Here is a 21,384-nt window from a genome sequence, read left to right as displayed (position 1 = left end):
CCAAGACAGCCACTCTCATGTCCTCCCTCACTACGTCCATGTATCTTCTCCTGGGTCGACCTCTAGTCCTGTTCCCTGCATGGCAGTCCCATCCTCAGCATCCTTCTACCAATATAGTCCCCGTCTCTCCTCTGGACGTGTCCAAACCATCAGCGTCTGTCCTCTCTGACCTTGTCTCCGAAACGTCTAATCTTCACTGTCCCTCTTATCGTCTCATTTCTAATCCTCTCCAACCTGGTCACTCCCAAGGAAAACCTCAGCATCTTCATCTCCTCCACTTCTAGCTCCGCCTCCTGTCTTTTCCTCAAAGCCGCTGTCTCTAAGCCGTCCATCATGGCTGTCCTCACCACTGTCTTGTAGACATTTCCCTCAACCCTCGCTGACACTCTCCTATCACAGAGCACACCTGATACTTTCCTCCACCCGTTCCAGCCTGCCTGCACACGGTTCTTCACCTCCTTTCCACATTCTCTCCATCACTCTGTTGACCCTGAAGTCCTCGACCTTCTTTACGTCTATTCCTTGTAACTTTGCTCTTCCCCCTAGGACCTTCTCATTTATGTACTCTGTCTTACTCCTGCTCACCTTCATGCCTCTCTTTTCTAGAGCAGACCTCCACTTTTCTAAATTCTCCTCTACACCTGCTCACTGCAGATCACAATGTCATCTGCAACAAAGGTCAAACAACCTTACACGTGTCTTTTTAGGGTACCTGGATCACCTCTCTGCAACTTTATGGTCACCTCACTTTCTTCACTGACCCTGCGATGTGCTTGAGACACGTCCGGGGTGTAACCCCGCCTCTCACCCATAGCAAGCTGGGATATGCTCCAACTCCTCTGACCCACAAGGTTGAGAAGCGGCTGTCAATGAGACTAAAAAAATTCCATCCATTTTCTTGTAGTTTATTTTTGAGTTAAGACAAAATGCCCAATGCCCCAAATGAAAAATGTATTGATACTCCCAGGACCCCCTGTGTATTGGGGGGGGGGGGGGGGTTGCACATGGCGCCCTATTTAACTCTGCGTTTTTTTTTTTAGAAAAGAGCTGCTTATCTGGCCGAAATCCATTTAAATTAAAAACTGTTCCAATTGAAGACTTGACGAATTAAGGCCATTTAACGTGTTAATTTAGTAACATGCGTAATTACGGACTCGTATAAAGAACGCCACCAGCATTTCCACATGGATTGCCAACATTTAAAACTGTGTTAAAGAGTCATTACCCGACCAAAGAGAAAAGATTCACCTCCTGGCGAGAGACAAAATCCATTCTTATGGCTTCTGTCTAACATATTAGTGATTGATCCACCCTTAATTAAACATTAGTTAAACCTTATGGGGTGCAAGCAAAAATGCTATCCTAATTTAAAATATTTGTGCGCTTTTGACCTTCACTGCGTCACTAAATATTGTTATTTGTAGTAGTAAAGCGGACCAATAAAGGCTGGAGCCCCCTAAAACGTATTTTATGAGGTGATTTACGCCAATAATTCCCTCCAGCGTGGCCTGATGCGGATGACGGTCCCGGTTTAACGTATTTCCCTCCCCGCTGAGGATCACAGATAAACGCCGATGCGAGGAACACTAATCCCGGACGCTGATTGAGGTCATAATTATTTTTAGCGCAAAGTTCAAAGGCTTCCAACATGAATTAACGCGCTGTGGTGGAGCTCGCAGAATAAATAGCCCACGTGCGCGCGGGCGTGCGCGCCTGTTATCAGCCAACAGTGAGAGGTCGTGGTCGTTTCACGTGCACTCGGGTTAAATGGGTGGTCAGTAGGCGGGATTTATAATGGCGATGAATCCCGGATGTCTTAATTATGGCTGTCGCTGGACGGAGAGGAGGAGGAGGAGGAGGAGAAGGAAGGGGGGGGGGGGGAGCAACCCGGCGGAGGCGTTTTATCTTAATCGCAGCTCAGCTCCGTTCAAATTAATTTGACAAGTTCCCGCAGTCCTTATTAAAAGCCCCCCCCCCCCCCCCCCCCCCCCCCCCCTTTCCTCCGTTTACGCGTGAATCGCATTAAAATATTTCGCGGAAGGGGAGACAACAAAGAGGGTTGGGAGACGGAGAGGTTCGCAGCGGATGTTTTTCTCCCTGTCGGGCATCCCGAGCCGCCCCCCCCCCCCCACCCGAGTGCTTCTATAGTCGCTCCCAGCCAATGATCAGGAGGTGTCCACCGCCCCGCGTCCCCACCTCAGCACCAATCAGCCGCACGCAGCGACAGGAGACGCGCACTGAGCGCAAAGCAGGCAGAGACGCACAATAACAGCCTCTGGATAAAGAGGAGCGGAAACACCTCCTCTCAGATTTCTGCCCCCCCACCCCCACCCCCCCAGCTCTTTTTTTCTTCTTTTTCTATTTCTAACGCACCTTTTGGCTCATTTGTGCACTTTTTTGACCTTTTTCTGACGTGACAAGAAAGTCGATTAAAAAAAAATGATCCTTTTGTTTTGAGCGCTCTCAACGCGCACGCACTGTGTCGCCGCGCTCTCCTCCGGCAGCCTACATCCGTGCGTCTTCTCGCATCTTTGCATCCCCCCCCCCCTCCCCTAACCCCCCCACTATCGTTTAGCGGTAATGTGCCGTTACACGGTCGCAGCCTGGTAGCATCTTGGGAGCTCTTCTCAACAGGAACCTGGTAGGTGATGCTCCCTCTCTCCGCGCGCGCGCGCGCGCGCGTGTGTGTGTGTGTGCGTGCGTGCGTGTATGTCCGTACATATTTCTGTCCGGTTGCATGCGCTGGACATGCAGTTCTTTCTTGTCCCGGTTTGTCTCCGCGGGCACGAAGTGAGCCGAGCAATGCCAGATTAATTTTTATGGGATTTTATTTGCACCATTGCACCTCTCTCTCTCCCTTCCTCGGATTATCTTTGCATGACCTTTGATCTGAACGCCCAGACTGAGAGTAATTAATGGCTTTATGGCGCAGCAGCGACACAACGGTTCGTCATCGGACGTGTTTTTTTTTTGTACTTTCCTTCCTTCATTTCTCATACTCCACCTTTCTCTCTCTCTCCATCTCTCTCTCTCTCTCTCTCTTCCTCCTCTGTGTTTTTCTCTTTCCCTCCTCGATCCTCATCTCCAGCTCCATGAAGTATTGAACATTTCTGTCTCTCTAAACTTTGTTTACAGGGTGAAAATCAATGTCCGTGACTTGATTGCCTTTGGGGTTTGCGTATTTCCCTCCAGGGGTGAATTGATTAAGTAATAATGACCCCGAGGAGGGCTGATCATTAAGCCAAGGAGGCTGCGGGTTGTTTTGGATCCCTCACTGACCGTCCAGATTTGAACCGGATGGCGCTTTGGATTTCTCTGGTCATATTTGAAATACTTTAGCACATGTTTGAAGCTGCCTTGAGACTTGCGGACTTCTTATGTAAATATGAAACATTTTTGGAGATTCTATTGTTTGAATAATTTGCTACCTTTTGGTTAAATGACATATTTACCTGTTTGGACATATTTAGCATTCAGAAGATTCTAATCATGCCACCCAGTGTGTTCTCCCATAGTTTGAGGCCTATTTATAATAATGTTTTAAGACAACATGCATGGGCAGCACCATGGATGTGATTTGAAATTCTTTAGTGTTCCAGCGATGGATCAGCTTCGGCAATTAAGAGAGAAAGTCCAGAAAAAGGTAATGGATGTAGGGGGGGGAGATGTGTTTAATGGGCTTTTATCTGTGGAAACCAAATCCAGAGAGAGAGAGAGAGAGGGAGAGAGAGAGAGTGAGAGAATGAGAACCCTACATCCCATCCATAAACCTAAACTCTAACACTTGGGGACACACACATCCTGTCCTGAGTCAGTTCTGGTTCCTGATCTGGATGTAAATGGACCACGGTCGCTCTCTGTGCTGTTCACAATAGGCCATGAATGAATACCAGGTGCCTTTAAGAGGCTGGGCGGGGGTCGTGGTAACATGAATGGACCGCTTCTGTGTCTATGTGTGTGTGTGTGTGTGTGTGTGTGATTCTAGCTGCTGCTGTGATGATGTGAATTGTCATAAAGCTTTCTGTCTTTTCAAAACAGTGGACAGTTTGAAATTAAAATGCTATGTTTGGATGAAACACATCCCAGTGTATTAAAATGTATTTATTCCTACTGTCAATTTGCTGATTGGATTTTCTTTAAAAACAACAACATGTAAGAAACTTTAGTAAGACATCCAATCATTGTTGAAAGTGTGGCTTGTTCTTTTCTTTTTTGCATGCTAATACTTTTCCCCATTAGAATAACATGATGATCTGTCACAGGTATATGACGTTATCGCCACCGGATGAAGATCAGCTCTGGCTGTTGCTTTATTTTTTTTTTTTTTTTTTTCGCGTAAACAATGTGCCAGAAGATTCCTCAAACGCTCTGCTGTTATCTCCAGACCAAAGTCGAACCAGAGAAATGAAATCTGATTAGAATGAAAACATTTGCCTCTTTTATGTGTAACTGTTGTTGTTGTTTTTTTGTCTGCTTTCAGCTCCAGAGAAGATAAACAAGGATGACAACGCGCTGTTCGTAAGCAGCCACAGTTCGACGAAGGCCACTGTAACCTCGCCCTCTTCTCCGAAACGTTGACAGCCATTCCTCAGCCATGTCTAACCTAAGCAATGCGCTTTGCATTGAGAACATACAGAACGCAGACTTGTCTCTCTTACAAAAGGATAATCTTCAGGATGGTGGATTAAGCCAGCTTTTGGATTATAACGCAGAAATGGAAAGGTACCGGTCTTTTGCAAACTTTTATAAAGCCAATGGGGCATTTCCACAGACTGCTAAAATTGCCCGCATCACAACACCCATTTTTCCCAGCGCTCGAATTGGCATGTCCCCTTGGAACTGCGATAACGCCATGCTCTGGGGAAGGAAATCAGCGGCAATAAACCCTAATAGGACCAGCATGCATAGAAATGACTCCCAGAGGCCGGGGAAGCCTGGCGTGCCGCCAGAGACGCTGCAAATGGCAAATAATAATTTCCTCTCTACCTTATCCCCCGAACACTGCAGACCTTTAGCAGGAGAATGCATGAACAAGCTGAAATGCGGCGCTGCTGAAGCAGAGATAATGAATCTCCCTGAACGCGTTGGAACTTTTTCCGCTATCCCGGCTTTAGGGGGCATCTCATTACCTCCCGGGGTCATCGTCATGACAGCCCTTCACTCCCCCGCAGCCTCAGCAGCCGTTACAGACAGTGCGTTTCAAATTGCCAATCTGGCAGACTGCCCACAGAATAATTCCTCAGCATCCAGTGGAAACCCAGCGAAGAAGAAAAGGAAAAGGTGTGGGGTCTGTGCACCCTGCAGGCGGCTAATCAACTGCGGCGTCTGCAGCAGTTGTCGGAACCGCAAAACAGGCCACCAGATCTGCAAATTTAGGAAATGTGAGGAGCTGAAGAAGAAGCCTGGCTCATCGCTGGAGGTGAGAACCGGGGCTCGCTTTCCCCTTCTTTTGTTATTATCCCCTTGCACTCCAAAGCATTAACCTTTTTATCCAGTCACGTTCTAAGCCCTTGAAAATTGTTTCCATGCCCACCCATGCCTGAACCCCCCCAACCCCCCAGCTTCTCAAATCTGCCTACCCGCCTAGCCTAATTGGCAGTAATTAGGGGTGTTTGTGTGGAGCGCAAGCTGAGCTTGGCTCAGACACCTCTAATTGCTGCCAGTCAGGCTGGGGCTGGAGCGCATCCGAACAACCCCAAGCTTGGCTTAGCTCCAAGCAGGGCTGGGAAATGGTTTTCAGCAGAGCCATCCCTCTCTGCACCCGGTCATTTTAACCAATTATGGAAACCGTCTCTGGATGGGGAGAATCAATACCCCACAAAGCCTCAGCCTCAGACCACCGAGAGATGGCGAGAGCGAGGGCCGCTGCTGATGGTGTTTCCTTAACCCCCACCCCCGCCCCCCCTAAGTTTTGCAGGGGGCGGGGTGTGGAGCACCCCAGAGATTCTTTCCCACTGATCCTTTATGAATTGATTGTGCATATACAGTAGGTTTGAGATCATTCTTATATTTGTGTCATTATGGGATATGATAACAGGAAAGAAAATCCATTAAGCACAGACTTAATTGACAAGTTGGAAGAGGCTTGGTTTAGGATGCAATCGGAGGGCAGCGTTGTTTCAGAATGTAGTTTTATTTCATGTATTTCATCGCTGACATCACAGCAAAGGCAGAAAATGAATGTTAAACTTCAGACATGTGCCTCTTTAGACTGGGTATTTGAACTTGCTCATGATTAACATGACTCACCAATACCTGAGGACCCAAATACTACCCTTATTAATGATGTAATTACACAGGGCGGAAAGCAAGGCTAATTGTAAAATATTATGGATTCTGTTGTTCATGGTGAATCAGTTTGATTGTTGATTGAATCCGTGATTTTGATTTTTTTTTGCAGTACTGTCTGTACTCTCATGAAAGAGTTTTGTTTTATGTTTTCTAACATTAATATTACATTCGTATTCCCTTTTCATTCCAATCATGGAAAGATTCATAGTGAACTGAGATTTACCGCCGTGCAAACGCTGAAACGTGACGGAGTAGTTGAGAAGCGCAATCTGACATAACGTGCAATAATTTATTTTACATGACTCTCATCCCAAATGTATCATGTAGCCTACAATCTAAGGCAACAATGAAGGCCTTTTTTATTTATTCTACCCTAGTTTAATAGCAGTCCACCCACAGTGCAAACTCATGATTAAAAGGTTCTTAACTTTTGATGATTGGAAAGTAATTGCAAGCATCAAAATACTTTGAAATCCAACAGAAATGGAGGGAACACAGTTGATGACAAACATGCAGTGACCTTTTAAAGTTGGAACAAGCTGATACAGAATATAGACTCTTCCTAAAGGGTGAAAAACGAGGTTGAGGTTATAGATTATATAGATTATAGAAGCAACAGCTTCTGTTGTTGGAGGCTCACTTGATGTCGACTCTGGATTTCGTGTGCTAACAGGTGTCCAGGAAGCGTGCTGCACATTCATAATACCTGGGTAGATGCACTTTTGGGAAACATCCATTTGCAAAAGAGGGTTACAATTAACAGAGGTTGCGAACCCCCCCAAACAAATCCACACTTGCTCTAAAAAGCTCCCTTCACTGAGTTCAGTAAAACCTATTATGGACTTATCCAACAGTAATTGTTATTTTTGACTCTGCATCTGTAATTATTAGCGCACCTCCTACTACGGAAATGGGCTTGGATTTAAAACCATCTTTGAGGTGTGACTCTCACACCCTACAAAGATCCAGCGCTGAAGCCTTTATGGAACCCTAAGCAGTGTTTGAGCTAAGCTGATTAGTTTGCATAAGGCTCAATTGGGATCATCATTAAAGACGAATAAGGACGTCCAAACTATGCGTTCATTTCTGTTGTATTTGTACCGGTTTTCTGGAAGCTAAAGGCGCAGTACCACTAAAAACCGTTGGGGGCGGTGTAACCATAATTCCACCATTCTCCACATCTTACTATATATTTGTTGTTCTAACAGACGCATTTATAAGGTGCATTTTTTTACAACCTCCTCTACCAACTGCCATTAGAGTTACCGTTCACTACAGCCGTTTTGGAACTAACCAATCAATTTTCACACGTGGATGAAGCGTAAATGCGCCTAAATGCTTTGCGTCGGCTCTGCAGAGATCAAAGAGCCCACGTGCATTCCATTCCATTCCACCGTCTCCCGACATTCTGAAAAGCAGACCCATCGCGCACGACGGACACGAGCCGGGAGTACGCTTTGCCACAGAAGAGCTGATAAACCATTGGCAGCCATTTAGATTTAGCTGTCAGTGTTTTCCACATGGGAATCGCCATGAACTAATTATATCTTAAGCAGCGGTGGAAAATGCAAATCAGAATTTTACTCACACCCCTGAAATCGGAGAGCCAATTTAATCTAATACCCCCTTTAATTTAGCGCGCTAATGCAAGGCCCTAGAGAATTGCCCCGTGTCACTGCTGTGCTGTTCTGCAGCAGATTCTTCTCTCCCTCTCTCCGTCTCTCCTTCTCTCTCTCTCTCTGTCTCTGTGCTGCTTTCAGGCTCCAGGATGGATTAGTCTGGCAAAGGAATCTCATCTAACCTAACATTTCCCCAGCAGTTACCTTTGCGTAGCTTGAGCTCCTATGTCTCAAAGGTCCTTCATTAACTTTCAAATGCAATAATGCTCGTACGTGGGGGAGGCTGAATGTTCAACTTTGTTTATCTCACCTGTTTACCTCGGCTTCCTTTTTATTTCTGCACAGAGCCTAATGGAAATGGCCTCAACATTTTCTTCAGTAAACTATGTAAATTATTCTTTCCCGCTTGAGCTGTACTTGAGATTGATTATGGCACTGACATTTCCACGTGAAAGGCAGTCATATAGTCACTTTCTTTCTTTTTTATTTCAACATTCACATTACATTTTTTTTTTAACTCATGGCCCTTTTAAAATGACAGTTTTTTTTAAAATTTAACATTCTATCTTAAGTCTCAGCAGTTAGCCGCCATGTGGCTCACTTCAATAGCTTGTTGGTCATTTGCACTACAGCTGACTGTTTTAAGGACAATGAGATAATAATAACCGTTGATGCCTGATAATGCGTATGATTCCACGACCATTGGGCATGACTGAAAACGAAGCGTGACGCATTCAGGAGCAACATTTCCCGTGCTTTATTGTTGTCTCATCGGTTCGATCCCTCAACGGGACTTTAATTCAACCGCTCACTATTTCGTTAATGGAAAAAGGCCTTACGGTTGCCGGATGCTTGCAATTGGAGCCAAAACATCAAATATGTGCAGAAATCAAAATTGTCCGAGATCACATACATTGTTAGGGAGAACAAACAGCATCTTGCTGCGATGCTCTGCCCTCGGTGCGATCCTGCGACGCTTTCGCTGATGACTTTTTTATCTTTTTTTTTCCTTCTCACACTTCTTCATACGCGTTCTCAGTAATGATGAGATACCTTTTAACTTCTCAGCCGGGAGTCGTCATCAATAATTTATTCTCATCTGTTTAAAATTTAAACTGCCGCACATTAACGTCCTCCCGCACCTGCTCTGCTGCCTTCACGCTGTCCACCCTCCACTGGGCTGCCCCCCCCCATCTCTCTCTCTCTCTCTCTCTTCTCTTTCAACGCTGATCCGGGAATGTTAAATCAAATGGAGACAGGGGACGGACCAGCCGCATAATGTGAGGGCATCATCCGGACGCCTCCGATTACGCTGTGGCGTTAATTGGTGCCGAAAATGATGAATTCTTTAACAGCGTTATGAGGCTGTCTCTTTCCGAGCACGGCGACGGCCTAAGGAGGGCTGCTACTTTGTGCAAATGGGAGTTGACAGAAAATCCACACGGCATGACCAACCTAGTGGAAAAAGGGCATGACAATGAATGAGGGGGCCCGCTCTTAAGCAGCAGAGGGTAGCTTCCAGGGACGGTGGGTATAATTAAGCGGTCTGCATTGTGGTTCAGATGGCAAAATCCCATTGTCTTGACAGGAGCTTAAGGTTGCCCTTTAGGTTGAGGCGTGCAGCGGCGAGCAGCCTCATTTTTCTTTTTCTTTTCACACTCCCTCAGACCTCGGTGACCAAATTAATCTGCGGTTTTAAAGCTTGAATAAATCCAGTAAGTAAGAGATCTGCCGATTTAAAGGCCGTCTGCCCCTCAGGCTTTCCCTTCCTTGTTTTTCCTTTTATTTCTTTTCCACCACGTCCTTCGCCCGCAGAGATTGGGCAGGACTCAGTGTTATCTCCAGGGAGGCAAAGGTTGGAGGGGGGGAGGCGGACCGGGGGGAGGCCACAGATTTGTCCTTATCTATTCTGAGCACACCTAAAACAAATTAGACCTGGCTGCCATTGCTTATTTGGATCCCGTGCTCAAATTAAGGGGTTGAATCCGAGCTATTTTCCTCAAGGTCCTGCTTCCATCCATTTTGGGCCTTGTCTTATATCACAATAGCAAAGGTTTCTAGGCACCCTTTTCATTAACCCTTTCATGCCGCCCATTTCATGCAGTCATACCAGTGCAGCACAAAGAACGGAAGGAATGGATGAAACCAATGGCCTCTACCTCTGCTGTTTTCGTGTTGACAAATTGACGATGTCCTCTGACATTCGTTAAATGAATGAAAGGGGGATTATGTTCAATTGGATTTTTGTTTTGCTGTTTTTCTAAATTACGTCAGGCTTCTAATCAGACAGCAGCCTATTTGGTCTTTGTTCCTTTTGGAAATTGTGCTTTATTTCTGCATTACAACAACCAACTGAGTTGGCACTTAAATTCCTATTATCATCAAGATGCCGTATTTCTATGACATTGTATAGAAAAGGAGGCAGTTGCATCTATCTGTGGGCATTAAACCCCTGATGCACAATGAATCTGCTTTATAGCGAGTCATTTAAAAAGAAAAACCTTGAGAGAAACATTTGTGACTTAGATTCACACGTACTCAAAGTCTTCCTGGAAGACCAAGTCATTGTGAGACTTGTCTGGACGAAGAAACAGACCCACTTTTTTGGAAGGCTGGCATGCCCTCTGAAATCATGCGCTGGGACAGCATTATAGCAGTGTGACTGTTTGGAGCCGAAAACAAAGCCAGTTTAGGCGAAACCAGATCCTCTTTACTGCGTTTTTATGCAGAATCTCTGTCTAAACGGGCTCAGCTTGGCAAACTACATAACTGCATTTCCTCCAAGATGCACAACTTCACATTCAGTTTGATAACATTTAATGACTCACACCAGATCTTTGGTCAAACAGGACAAAGCCCACTATTTACAAAACGCTTTGTGTGACACAAACTTATCATGATTTGGTGTTGGCAGCATCTTTTCTCACTGGAGACTCAGCAGCACCTTCACAGCCAACCGTTTTTAAATAGGTGATGTAATGAAGAGGAATGGAATTGATTTCTAAGAGGGCAACAAGTCACCATCATAATCTAAGGTGAAGCAGAAGACGATAGCGTAGATGATGCGTTTGCTGACTTGTATTTTACTTCTCATCTCTCAGGCCACTGTCAAACCTTTCTCTGTGTTTCTCACAGCACATTGTTGTGGTTTCAATCCCGTCTGCTCATTGGCTATGGCAGCGAGTAGCGGGGTCTGAATTTCAGAAGCTACTTTTCGGTTGTTTGCAGAGACTTTGGAGACGCTTGTTTGAAATAAGGCGTCACAGTTGAACTCCTGGATTATGCTCGCTGTGTCCTTTCCAGCACATGGTGATGCAGTTCAAAACAGCAGCTCTGATTAACAGCCCTGCAAGTGTTCATAGAAGCGTCTGCGATGCTGAAACAATGTGCAAATGGCATTAAAAAAAACAAATAATTTTGAATTTGTTTGCCCCTCGCTCTGCATGTTGAAACTGTTTTTATTCTACTATAGATGATACAGAACTATCAATGTGCATGTTTGACCTGTAGATTGAAAATACTTGTTTTCTGAGTTAATGCATCATAATTGAACGTGCAGTATATTCCTGTGTTTTCAAGCATAATCGATGCAAAATGCATCAGAACACAGTAATCATTTTGGTTTACTAGTTGTTTTACATCATTGCATGACATTTGTTGTCTTCTCCTCTCCTTTATTCACATTATCTTTTTGAACATTTTTTTTTCTTTGTCAGTAAAATCTCAGATTTTCTCTTTTTTTGTCTCCCTAAATTGCATTTGTTCCTTCGTACAGCAAACAATATTGAGTAACTAAAGAAAAATGAAATCTATGTCGACCTCAGATTAGATGGGGGACATACATTCCATGCATGTGCAGTTGTGCAGATATGCAGTCACGAGTTTGCAGTTATTGACAAACCGGTCAGTTTGGCTTAAGCCTCTGCAAGTCAAATCCTCGCACGATGCCACCACCTCGATTGTAGCGCTGCTTCTCAGATGATGAATATTTCATGGCAAGCATCTGACGCCGTGCCCGGAAAGATATTTCACTTTTTTTTTTCTTTTTTCTTTTGATGGAAACCCTGGGGTTAGAGCGTGTCACAGAGGCGTGAAGTCAGCCTGGCCCACGGGCAAATGATAGGATTTATGATGCACCATTTGATGACATCAGTTGGGTGTTTTCCAGTCCTCAGCAGAGAGTCTCTTTTTTCCCCCTTTGCGATTGATGCCATTGTTTTCATTTTGTCACCACGCTGAAAAAAACAAATCATGCTTTTATTTTTTTTTCTATTTCAAACTGCTCAGAATGAAAGATATGCTTTGACTGATCAGTCTGATCAGTGTGGAGCTGAAGTGATTAAGCAAGGGGGGAGTCTTCTTGGAATAGTTCTGTCTTCAATGCTGCCTTTAATACATTGCGTTATACACCGACTTCTCCTGACAGTATCTCTTGTTTTCATCTGTGTTTAATTTCACCCTGCAGTTTAACTAAAGCCTACTTATGTCATACTTCCTAATTCCCTTTCACGTCGCTTCAGGTGGAATATGAGTCCCATCAATCTAACTAGATGACTTTAATCCTTGTTTATCGGTCTTCTTTGTGAGGGTGGGGGATGTTAGAATGGGTTCTCTCCATCCGTCGGTCCGCCCATCCCACTGTTAGGGATGGTTTGTTTTTGGACCATAAATCAAAAAACTGTTTTCATATGTTTTCACGGAACTTTCCTTACTCAACAAGCAAGGACGTTTTCTGCGTTTTCCTTTTGCTTTTTGAGAACTTTTGGCGTTATTTTCTTTGTTTCCATGGCTACAAGTTGAATTTTGGCTTAAATTCTGTAAGTGGGATTTGTCTCAGATGAGGGTTTCTGGGGCATAGCTCCAAAGCTGTTCAACACGTTTTCACAAAACACCATGTGTATATCTCACATGCACTGGAGAGGAGCGTTTGATAATTTTAATTAATTCATTATAATTTTGATTTGTGAACTTTTTCCTCATGTATGCAATCATCAACAAATTAACAGCAGCGGCTGTTAATGCAAACCACATAAATAGCATATCTAATAATAAAATAAAATGCAACAAACATCCACCTACCAGTAATTGTTAATTAAACGGCTGCATTTGGTCGATTTGGTTCCTGTCAAGGAAGAAGACAAGTTGAAATGGTACACAAACAGATCAGATATGTCAGTCTATCCTTATGGAGAATGGTATTACTAAAGTCCAGTATTATAGTGATGTTCCGAGTCAGTTCTGTGATGACTTCTCTTTCTTAAGGTTTCTGATGGTTTATGTTTTAATTTGGATCAAGATCATGAGAAAAGTCAGAAAAAATGTAAAATATTAAATTTTTAAGAAATCTGTTTTAGAATGCAAATGTATAAAATACTCCAAGTGTAGCAAGATTAGCTAACTCAGCTCCTCAATATGATGGACCATACAAACAAAACAATAAAGAGTTAAATTTGTATATTAATAATCCTATTAAATAAACCTTTTTTTTTGTTGTTGTTGTTAATCGCTTTATTTAATGGACAGATAAATCTGACTCCATACGGGCAATTAAAGATTTAACTCCAGCCGTCTGTGTTTCCTAAGCCTAACCTAAATATTATGGTGGTTTACGGTAAATATGCAGAGCTCTGCATATAGACCTTCTGAGTTTACGGGATCCCACACAGATGCTGAGAAATCTGTTCAAAACAGGAAGGCCTGCTCCTACTTTGCATTTCAATTTAACATTTCAGAGAACTGGCAGCATGTTGCCTCGCTTAGCCCTTGCTTCGTTACACCCACATGGCTTCGCGCTGCGCTTGCTGACATCTTCCACTGTTCAAAGGGCTGCAACTTGGCTGAGAAATTGGGGATTTCCATACCAGATCCCTCAGGTATCTACACACTCAAACACGTGTCCTGCTCATCATCCCCCCCCCCCCCGTCTCCCCCCGCTCCCATCACAGGACGCCTTCCCTTCCCCTTGCTCTGATTTCCTGTCTCAGAGCTCAATTGACCTTGCCGCCGCATCACTTTGTTTTTTGTTTCCCTGAAATCTCAGCAGCACCTGAAAGCTTCCCCGCCGCCTCCGATATAGGTCTTGCTCCCTGAGGGGAGGCAGCTTTTGTGTCAGCCCTGCGTAAAATTGCTTTACTTGGATGAGGATTCTTAGATTGAAGCTAATTGAAATTGAGGCAGGCACTGCCGCGTGTAGCAGAAAATAGGCGATCCAAGCTGCAGACTGCATCCTCTGACCCAGGGGTGCTACATTGCTTTCTTCCTCGAAGGGTCGGCGCATCATCCATCTGTGCTGTCAGGGATTTTCCGCACATGCTTAGTGGAGCCACGGCGTCTGAGTGCTGTTTCAGCAGCAGAAGTCACTCCTTTTACCCTAGATAGCGCTCTCTCTCTCTCTCTCTCTCCTGATGCATTGTGTGAGAGTTTATTCCCTCTTCTTTGAGGCCCTCGTCTGCATGCGCGCCTTCTTTTGCTATTGATGAAATGAAACTATGTTGGTTTGAATTCTGTTCACTCACCTTGTCTTTTGTCTGTCTGTTTGTGTCCATCAGTAGTTGCGGGGAAGGAGGACGACCCCGTGTTCAATCCAAAACTTGACATGAGACCATTTTCAGGAAACATTTGCCACCTTATTGAGCACTTCATTCTAATGGAGTGTTTTCAACTTGATTTCTAATATTTAATATTGAATGAATAACGCACACAAAATAAATCTAAAAGGAAGCGTGAAACTGTCAACCAAATATTTATCTAATCAACCATTAAAGTCCAGTTACGCCCTCTTTTAGCTGTCCCATATTTTTTATACTACCGATGGATACAGATTGTAAGCAAAGATATCTGATGCCATTAAATTCACTGCTGAACATCTGCATGCTGCCTCTAACGGGAGGCTTAACAGCCATCGTCTGGCTGGCGGTTAAGATGCGTATTTACCGCGGCGTCTTCCGCCGCAGCCCTTTGCTGCATGGCGTTTCCTGTCCGAACCTCAGCTGTCATTACTCTTTACTGATCGGCTTGTGAAAACGCCAATATATTATCAATCAGTTTACAGTTCAGGTTATGGGCTTCAGTTTTCAGCTGGCAAAATCTCAAGGTTGAAAAAGCTAATAAAGCTTGTTATTATGGCCTTGTTCCAATTGGTGATGTCATCGTGCCCAGTAGGTGATGCAAATGTAGAAGAAAAAAAAACTATCTTCTATGACATCACTGTTTGGGGGGGGGGGGGGGGCGTATCCAAAGGACAGCAGCGGTTTTTCAGTTCAGAAAATGTCCGTCACACGTGATTCAGAGCAGACTGAGCCTTTTTCCACTCATGAGATTTTGTGTGTTTCCATTTCACACACCTGCACACACACACACACACACACCGACGCCCTCATAAGGCGACATATGGGCACGTTCCATTTTGCCGTCTCAGGTTGCATTGGAGTGTATTTTTCTGAAGCCACCGTGGCTCGGCTTGTCTCACGACAAACCCATCCCCATGGAGGGCTGGTGAAATATACGTCCTACAGGAATACTGCGCTGTAATTACATTCCCCCATTAGCATACGGAGGCTTGGAATCACTCTGCTCTCGCCTTCCAGCAGCACTTTGCCATATGGTCCATCTGCACGTCTCAGGCGATATTTGGCAAGACGCTCGCAGAAGGTCAAATATCAAGTCAGAGGGCTGTGCCAGAATTGCATCTATGCTAATTGCTCTCTCACCTCTCTCTCTCTCTCTCTCTCTCTCCCCTTCCCCTGCCTACTGAAGTAAGTAATCAGCTTTAGGATGCTACTGAGATGGAGATGGATTTGGTTTTCCTTCACTGCCCCTCAGCCTAATCTCCCCCCTGTGACCGCCTCATCCCTCTGCCAAAAACAGCACTTAAGCACACCATCATGCATCCCCACCAGTTCATACATGCCTAGTCAGCAAAAATGAAAAAAAAAACTTCCTAAATTCCTCATTACTCACAAACATCCGCAACACGCTACGTTTGATGCGCTCGGCAGGATCCCTGGTGCAAGGCTGGGACCGGTGCACTCGGGAACGTTATGGAGATTTGTGTCGTAAGGATGTTTAAGAAATAGCTTATGGCATTAAACGTATATTGTCAATATATATCAGTTTTGGGTTTATGGCAAGGATTGAAAATGTGTTGCAAATGAATTATGGAGATTTTGGCGCAGCTTTGAATCTAAAGAGAGCAGAATTTGGATGTTAACATTTGAAGCGACTGACAATAAATAAACCAAACATCCTAATTACCATAAACTGGACAATAATATCCCAATCATTGATTTGATTTATTTGAAGCCAGTTTTTACGGCACCCAAAGGCACCATTGGAAACTAATGGTATAGACGGAGATTTGGAATGGGACCGTCGTGCGCCTGTACACCAGAGGTATCCTCACGTCGTTCTGCTGACTGCGGCACCAAAGGACTCGTATTTCTGCCTCGATGAAGAAAAGGGGATAAAAATGTTTGTTCACAAGACCGACGAGGTTTAAACTTCTATTGGCAGTAAAGTGAGGAAACAATGGCGACTGATTGAGACCGGATTGATTGTTGCTTCTAATTGTTTGATTGAAATATTTTTATATTTTAGAATTGAATGATCATGACGCATTGTGGAAAAAAAATCCTCTTAAAAGGTATGAGCTGAGGGAAGTGTGCAAATATGAGTCTATATTTTATAGTGAAGTATTTTGCTGTCATCTTATTCACTGACTTATTATTGCCGTTATGCAGAATCTGTTTGTGTTCTGGTATTGTAGCCATGATGTGTGTGTGTGTGGATGGGGGGGGGGGGGGGGGGCAGTGGCGTGTGGATGACTAGATGACTGGTCTGTCCGTGATGGTGGCCTTGGTGTGAGGTATCTTTCATAAACAGCATCGCGCTGCTGGAATATTGCCTACAAGCTCTGAGATGAGATTCCAACCCCCACCCACCAACGCCTGGAACGCTGCAGGTGATGGATTGCTCTACCTTCCAGGTTTGAGCTTGGCAACGCCCCAATATTCCTGCAGAATAAAGTGACAGGCAATATATAACGCATCAGTTAAGGCTGACTGCTCTGCTCAACCCCCCTCCCCCCCATCTTCCTTAGGCCCGGAGATCAGCCCTGAATGTTTTTTGCGCTCTGTCTCCTTCGCTCCTTTGCTCATGAAATGCTCGTTCTTTCCTGCCTCTTCCTACTTTTCTCTGTCTTCCCACCACTTTTCCAATAAGAAAGAAAAAAAGAATTGCCCCTCATGCGCGGCGTCACTTTGATGACAAACTGACTGTTCTGACCGTAGTTTCCGATGTGTCCAATTACTTTGGAAGCTTTCAAGCTGCTTGACCTGCGAACGCGCACGGATTTGAGGGCGAGCGACTTTGTGAAAAGTGTAATTATGTTAGCGGCTACTCAACGGAAGTAGTGTCAGTCAGGAGAGAGGAGGCGGGCAGATGTACTTATGCCCGTTTCTGTTTGCTTTAGGCGGCTTGCGTTGTATGAAAATCAGCATTGCTGACTGCAGTAATCCTCTTCCTCATGGACTGGCACAACCTCCAGGTACCATCCTACAGGATGGCGGACCACCTTTCAGTCATTTGCTGACCCCACATGTTTTTGTTTTTTACTCAGGTTCAGGTCTCCGTCATTCCCAGAACCCCCAAATCCCAATGCCAACGTTTTGAATTCCAAATTACACCAGAGCTTCAAACGCAGCAACTCGAGTCAACAGAAAAAAAGAATGTCTTAAATAATTTTATTTATTACATACAATAGGTTAACTAACACCAACTGTACCCATGTGAAAAACATATTTGTCCCCTTGGAACCCTAAAAATGAAGAACCCGCATGAATAACTGGCTTCAGCCACACCAGGCCTGATTACAGGCAGCCCTGCTCAATCAAATCATCACTTAAATCGACCGCTTTCAGAAGCAGGCGGCGGATATCTGGGGAGACGGAACGGAAGGAGGAGGGGAGGAATCTCGGGGAGGCGCGGTCCAACTGGGTGGGAGTGCGATGATGTGTTTCAGATGGCTCATTATAACACATGGCCCCCCCACTCTGAACACGCACATAATTTATTAACTTACAGACCAGGAACCAGGACACTTTTCATAGCTGCAACGCTTTGTATGCAGCTTTGACAGGCTGCAACCACCGTCTCCCTTCCTTCTTCCTGCCCCCCTCCCACCCCCCTCCACCCTATATATCTGTCTCTGCCTCGCTCCCATCCATTCTAGCTCTACTCTGGTTTTCCAGGATGCTTTCTCATCTCATCACTTTTTTTCATCTGAGTGTAAAAAGAAATTTTGAGAATTCCCAGACACACAAAAAAAAGAGGTGGGGGGGATGGTTGGAGCTGGCTGAGAAATATTCCACCTGTACTTATGGTGAATTATAAGTTTTATGATGCTGTGCGTGTGTGTGTGTGTGTGTGTGTGTGCGTGTGAGGGAGGGGACGGGGTTCTGTGACAAGGCTGGCTCGGAGCACAGAGGGTTAGTGCCAGATATGTCTCAAGAGAAACCGGGGCACATTTGCAATCACCCCGAGTTCAAAAGGGTAATTTATTCACAGTCTGTGGTTAAAGTAGGGCTGCTCAGAATGCCAGTGGGATTGTGCTGGGAAGCCGAGTAGTAGAGACACATTATTTTCATTTTTCCTCTCCCCTTCTTTTCCCTTCCTCCCTCCCTCGTCCTCTTCATCGCCTGTTGTTGTTTCTGCGAGCCCTGTGTGGCGTCTTTTAACGCACGCCGGCGAGCATATTTCACTTTTACACTCATCCGCATTGACGTCTCGCCGCTGATTGAATTTTGAGGCGCTGCGGCGTCTGCCATTATGATCCTCATCGTCTTGAGTGGTTTATCTCTGGCCCCAGCACAGTGTGACGCCAAGGCTGCAGGGTGGGGTGGGGGGTGGGGGGGTAGGGGGGGGGGGTGAGGGCTGTTCATGCATCTTTATTATTTGTGCGAGAAAGATATGGAGGATTGGACTTTAACCTGGCCGTTTAAGATTGTGTTGGGGGGGGAGGGGGGGTTATATTGGTGCTGCAGAGGTTGCAGCAGCCTTCAAAGAAGCCGCTTCCGTCTGATTATTATTCAGCGTCCCGCTCGAGCCTGCGTCGTATTTCTGCCGCCTCTTCTCAATCAACCGACGGCACGGCTTCAGCGTTTACTGCACCTGCCAGGTTGAGATAGGATCACAGGGTGTCATGGCCGCCCCACGGTCCTCATCCCGCCCTCCCCAGCATCGGCAGGGAATTATTCTACCACCTGTCAGTTTTACTGGCTCGTTATCACCAAACGCCATTGGCAGACACTTACAATGCGGCGCCTGCTGCGGCGGTGCGGTGGGGTTAATATGAGTTCTGGAGAAATCTCTTCCTCCTCCTTCGGCGTAGCCGGAGTGGGAAATTGTTTCCCCCTCCGCGTTGTTATGCATGCTCCGCTGCAGAGGCGTGAGGCTGCGCCGCTGCCACGCCATCTAGATTTGAGGTGAAACCTCAGTGCTGTTCCTGCGTCCCTCCTGTAATTTCCTCCCCACCTTCCCATCCTCTGCCCCCCCCCCTCCCCCTCTCCCTTCATCCCCCATTGTCTCGCCCTCTCTTTCCTTGTCGTTTCTGTTCCTTGAGCCTTTCCTCCATTGCTCTCCCTGGTGGCTGATAGAGTGATTTTGAAGGTGCATGCAGGTGTGCGGGGTGTGTGTGTGTGGGGGGGGGGGGGCGGGGGGGCAGACAAGGTGGGGCTTGCTAATTGAGCCTTCTTTGTGCCTGGTCACTGCAGTGTGCTGAGGCGAGGAGGCCCAGGAGTGAAACCAAGCAGCACTCAAGAGCCCCACCGGATCAATAACATGGGAACTTAACAAAACACGGACATGCCGAGTGGCCAGATCAGGGTCATTATTGTCTCTAGCGAGCCGCACTTCCACCGGGGACCGATCAGTGGGAGAATATGGATTAAGATAAACATTCTCTCCTCCCCTGTCTCTTGTCTCCCCGGCACAGCGGTTAGAGCGCAACGTGGCAGGCTGAGACAGCGTTGCATGAAGCTGTGGATGCATTATGATGTAGATGCAGGTGCGGCGTTTGAGGCTTCAACCGGTGCTCTGACATGCGCAATGCTGCGTTTTATATAGTTTTCTTTTTTCATTGATTGTGTTTGCCGATTCTTCACGTAAGCCCTGGACACGCTCCGCTACATTCATGGAGATCACAATGTCTTGTTGGCCCTGATTTAGAGCGATGACGATTCATCAGCGTGGTCATTTCAGGGTGTCAATCAGTCAATCAGGTTATTTTAATGGAACACTTCTCTGCCAAATTCAACAGAATCCGCCAGATATCCTTAACAAACTGGCGAATGACTAAATCTGCAGGTTTCATTTTTAGAAATGTATTTCTAAATAAATAAATCTGACTTTTCCTTAGTAGCCCAACAAGTGAAACTGGGAGGACACCTATTAAATATTTGCTGATTTTACACAAAGTATTACAGAACATGTATCAATAAATAAGTTTTTTTGTTGGCCTCGTCGATTTTCGGAATCTTTGTTTCGTTTATATTTTCTATATTTCCTACAATCAAATTATTTAAAAAGAGAAAATATGTTGCTTTAATAATATATTACTTCCAAAATAAGGAATCCCAGCCCTTGAATGGGAACCGCCACTTTTCAAAGCGGGAATTCTCTGTCAGTTCCTCATCCAACCTTTAGGAATGTTATTTCCGGCCAACCGTGTCTGTCTTAGTGTATTATAATTAATTAGCACCATCAAATAGGCTTATAGGAAAAAAAACACAGTGGCTGCCCCAACGTCCTCCAGAGACGAGGTTGATGCATCTGAACGGCACGCTACATTCCTGTGCCGTTCTGGCGGCATAGACACGAGTCGGAGCGGACGGCGAGCCTGCTCTGGATTTTTGCAGGATGTTCACTGCGGTCATGTGACTGTGAAGGCACAGCCTGAATTTCCTTTCGCTAATTGAAAGCATTTTCATTCAATTAATATTTAAATCATGTGCGATGCAGACGTGCCGCTGGCGTGGCGTCTCCTTGGGCTGGGTTAACCCTTCACTCGTCAGATGATGGAACATCAGCGTTGCAGGCTTGAAGGCTCTGGTGATGCAGCTAGAAATATAAAATCAGCGGCATTTCATCTCCACCTTGGTGCCTGAGCCGTTCACAGACGATGACCCCTCGTTACCCTGCGGCTGTGGCTCAGTTGGTTGAGTGGGTCGTCCAGTGACCCGTAGGTCGGCGTCTTCGAATCCTGGCTCTGAGTGTCCACATGCCCAAATGTCCTTGGGCAAGACACCGAACCCCAAGGTGCTCCCCGTGGGCCTGGCAGCGCCTTGCATGGCAGCAGTGAAGTGTGAGTGAATGGGGGAATGTGAGGTGCCCAAATGCGCCTCTTTTCTTTTCAAACTGCAGAACTGGTGCATATAAGTGCAGCCCGTTTACCATTTCTCCAAAACACTGTGGAGAGAAA

General features: G+C 45.6%; 1 protein-coding gene across 1 annotated transcript in view; it reads left to right on the top strand.

Annotated features, from left to right (window-relative positions):
- The first annotated feature begins 4,594 nt into the window (after positions 1 to 4,594).
- cxxc4 (CXXC finger 4) overlaps positions 4,595 to 21,384 on the top strand; it is a 50,074-nt gene continuing 33,284 nt past the window's right edge. The window contains exons 1-2 of the mRNA XM_068751041.1: positions 4,595 to 5,419; positions 15,328 to 15,404. Coding sequence (XP_068607142.1) covers positions 4,595 to 5,419; positions 15,328 to 15,404 — 902 coding nt within the window. The remainder of the gene's footprint in view (positions 5,420 to 15,327; positions 15,405 to 21,384) is intronic.

The sequence above is a fragment of the Brachionichthys hirsutus genome, chromosome 17 (assembly GCF_040956055.1).
Source record: "Brachionichthys hirsutus isolate HB-005 chromosome 17, CSIRO-AGI_Bhir_v1, whole genome shotgun sequence".
In the NCBI taxonomy this organism is placed as follows: domain Eukaryota; kingdom Metazoa; phylum Chordata; class Actinopteri; order Lophiiformes; family Brachionichthyidae; genus Brachionichthys; species Brachionichthys hirsutus.
The sequence above is the reverse complement of the archived record's forward strand: the minus strand, read 5'-3'. Positions and strand labels throughout refer to the sequence as shown.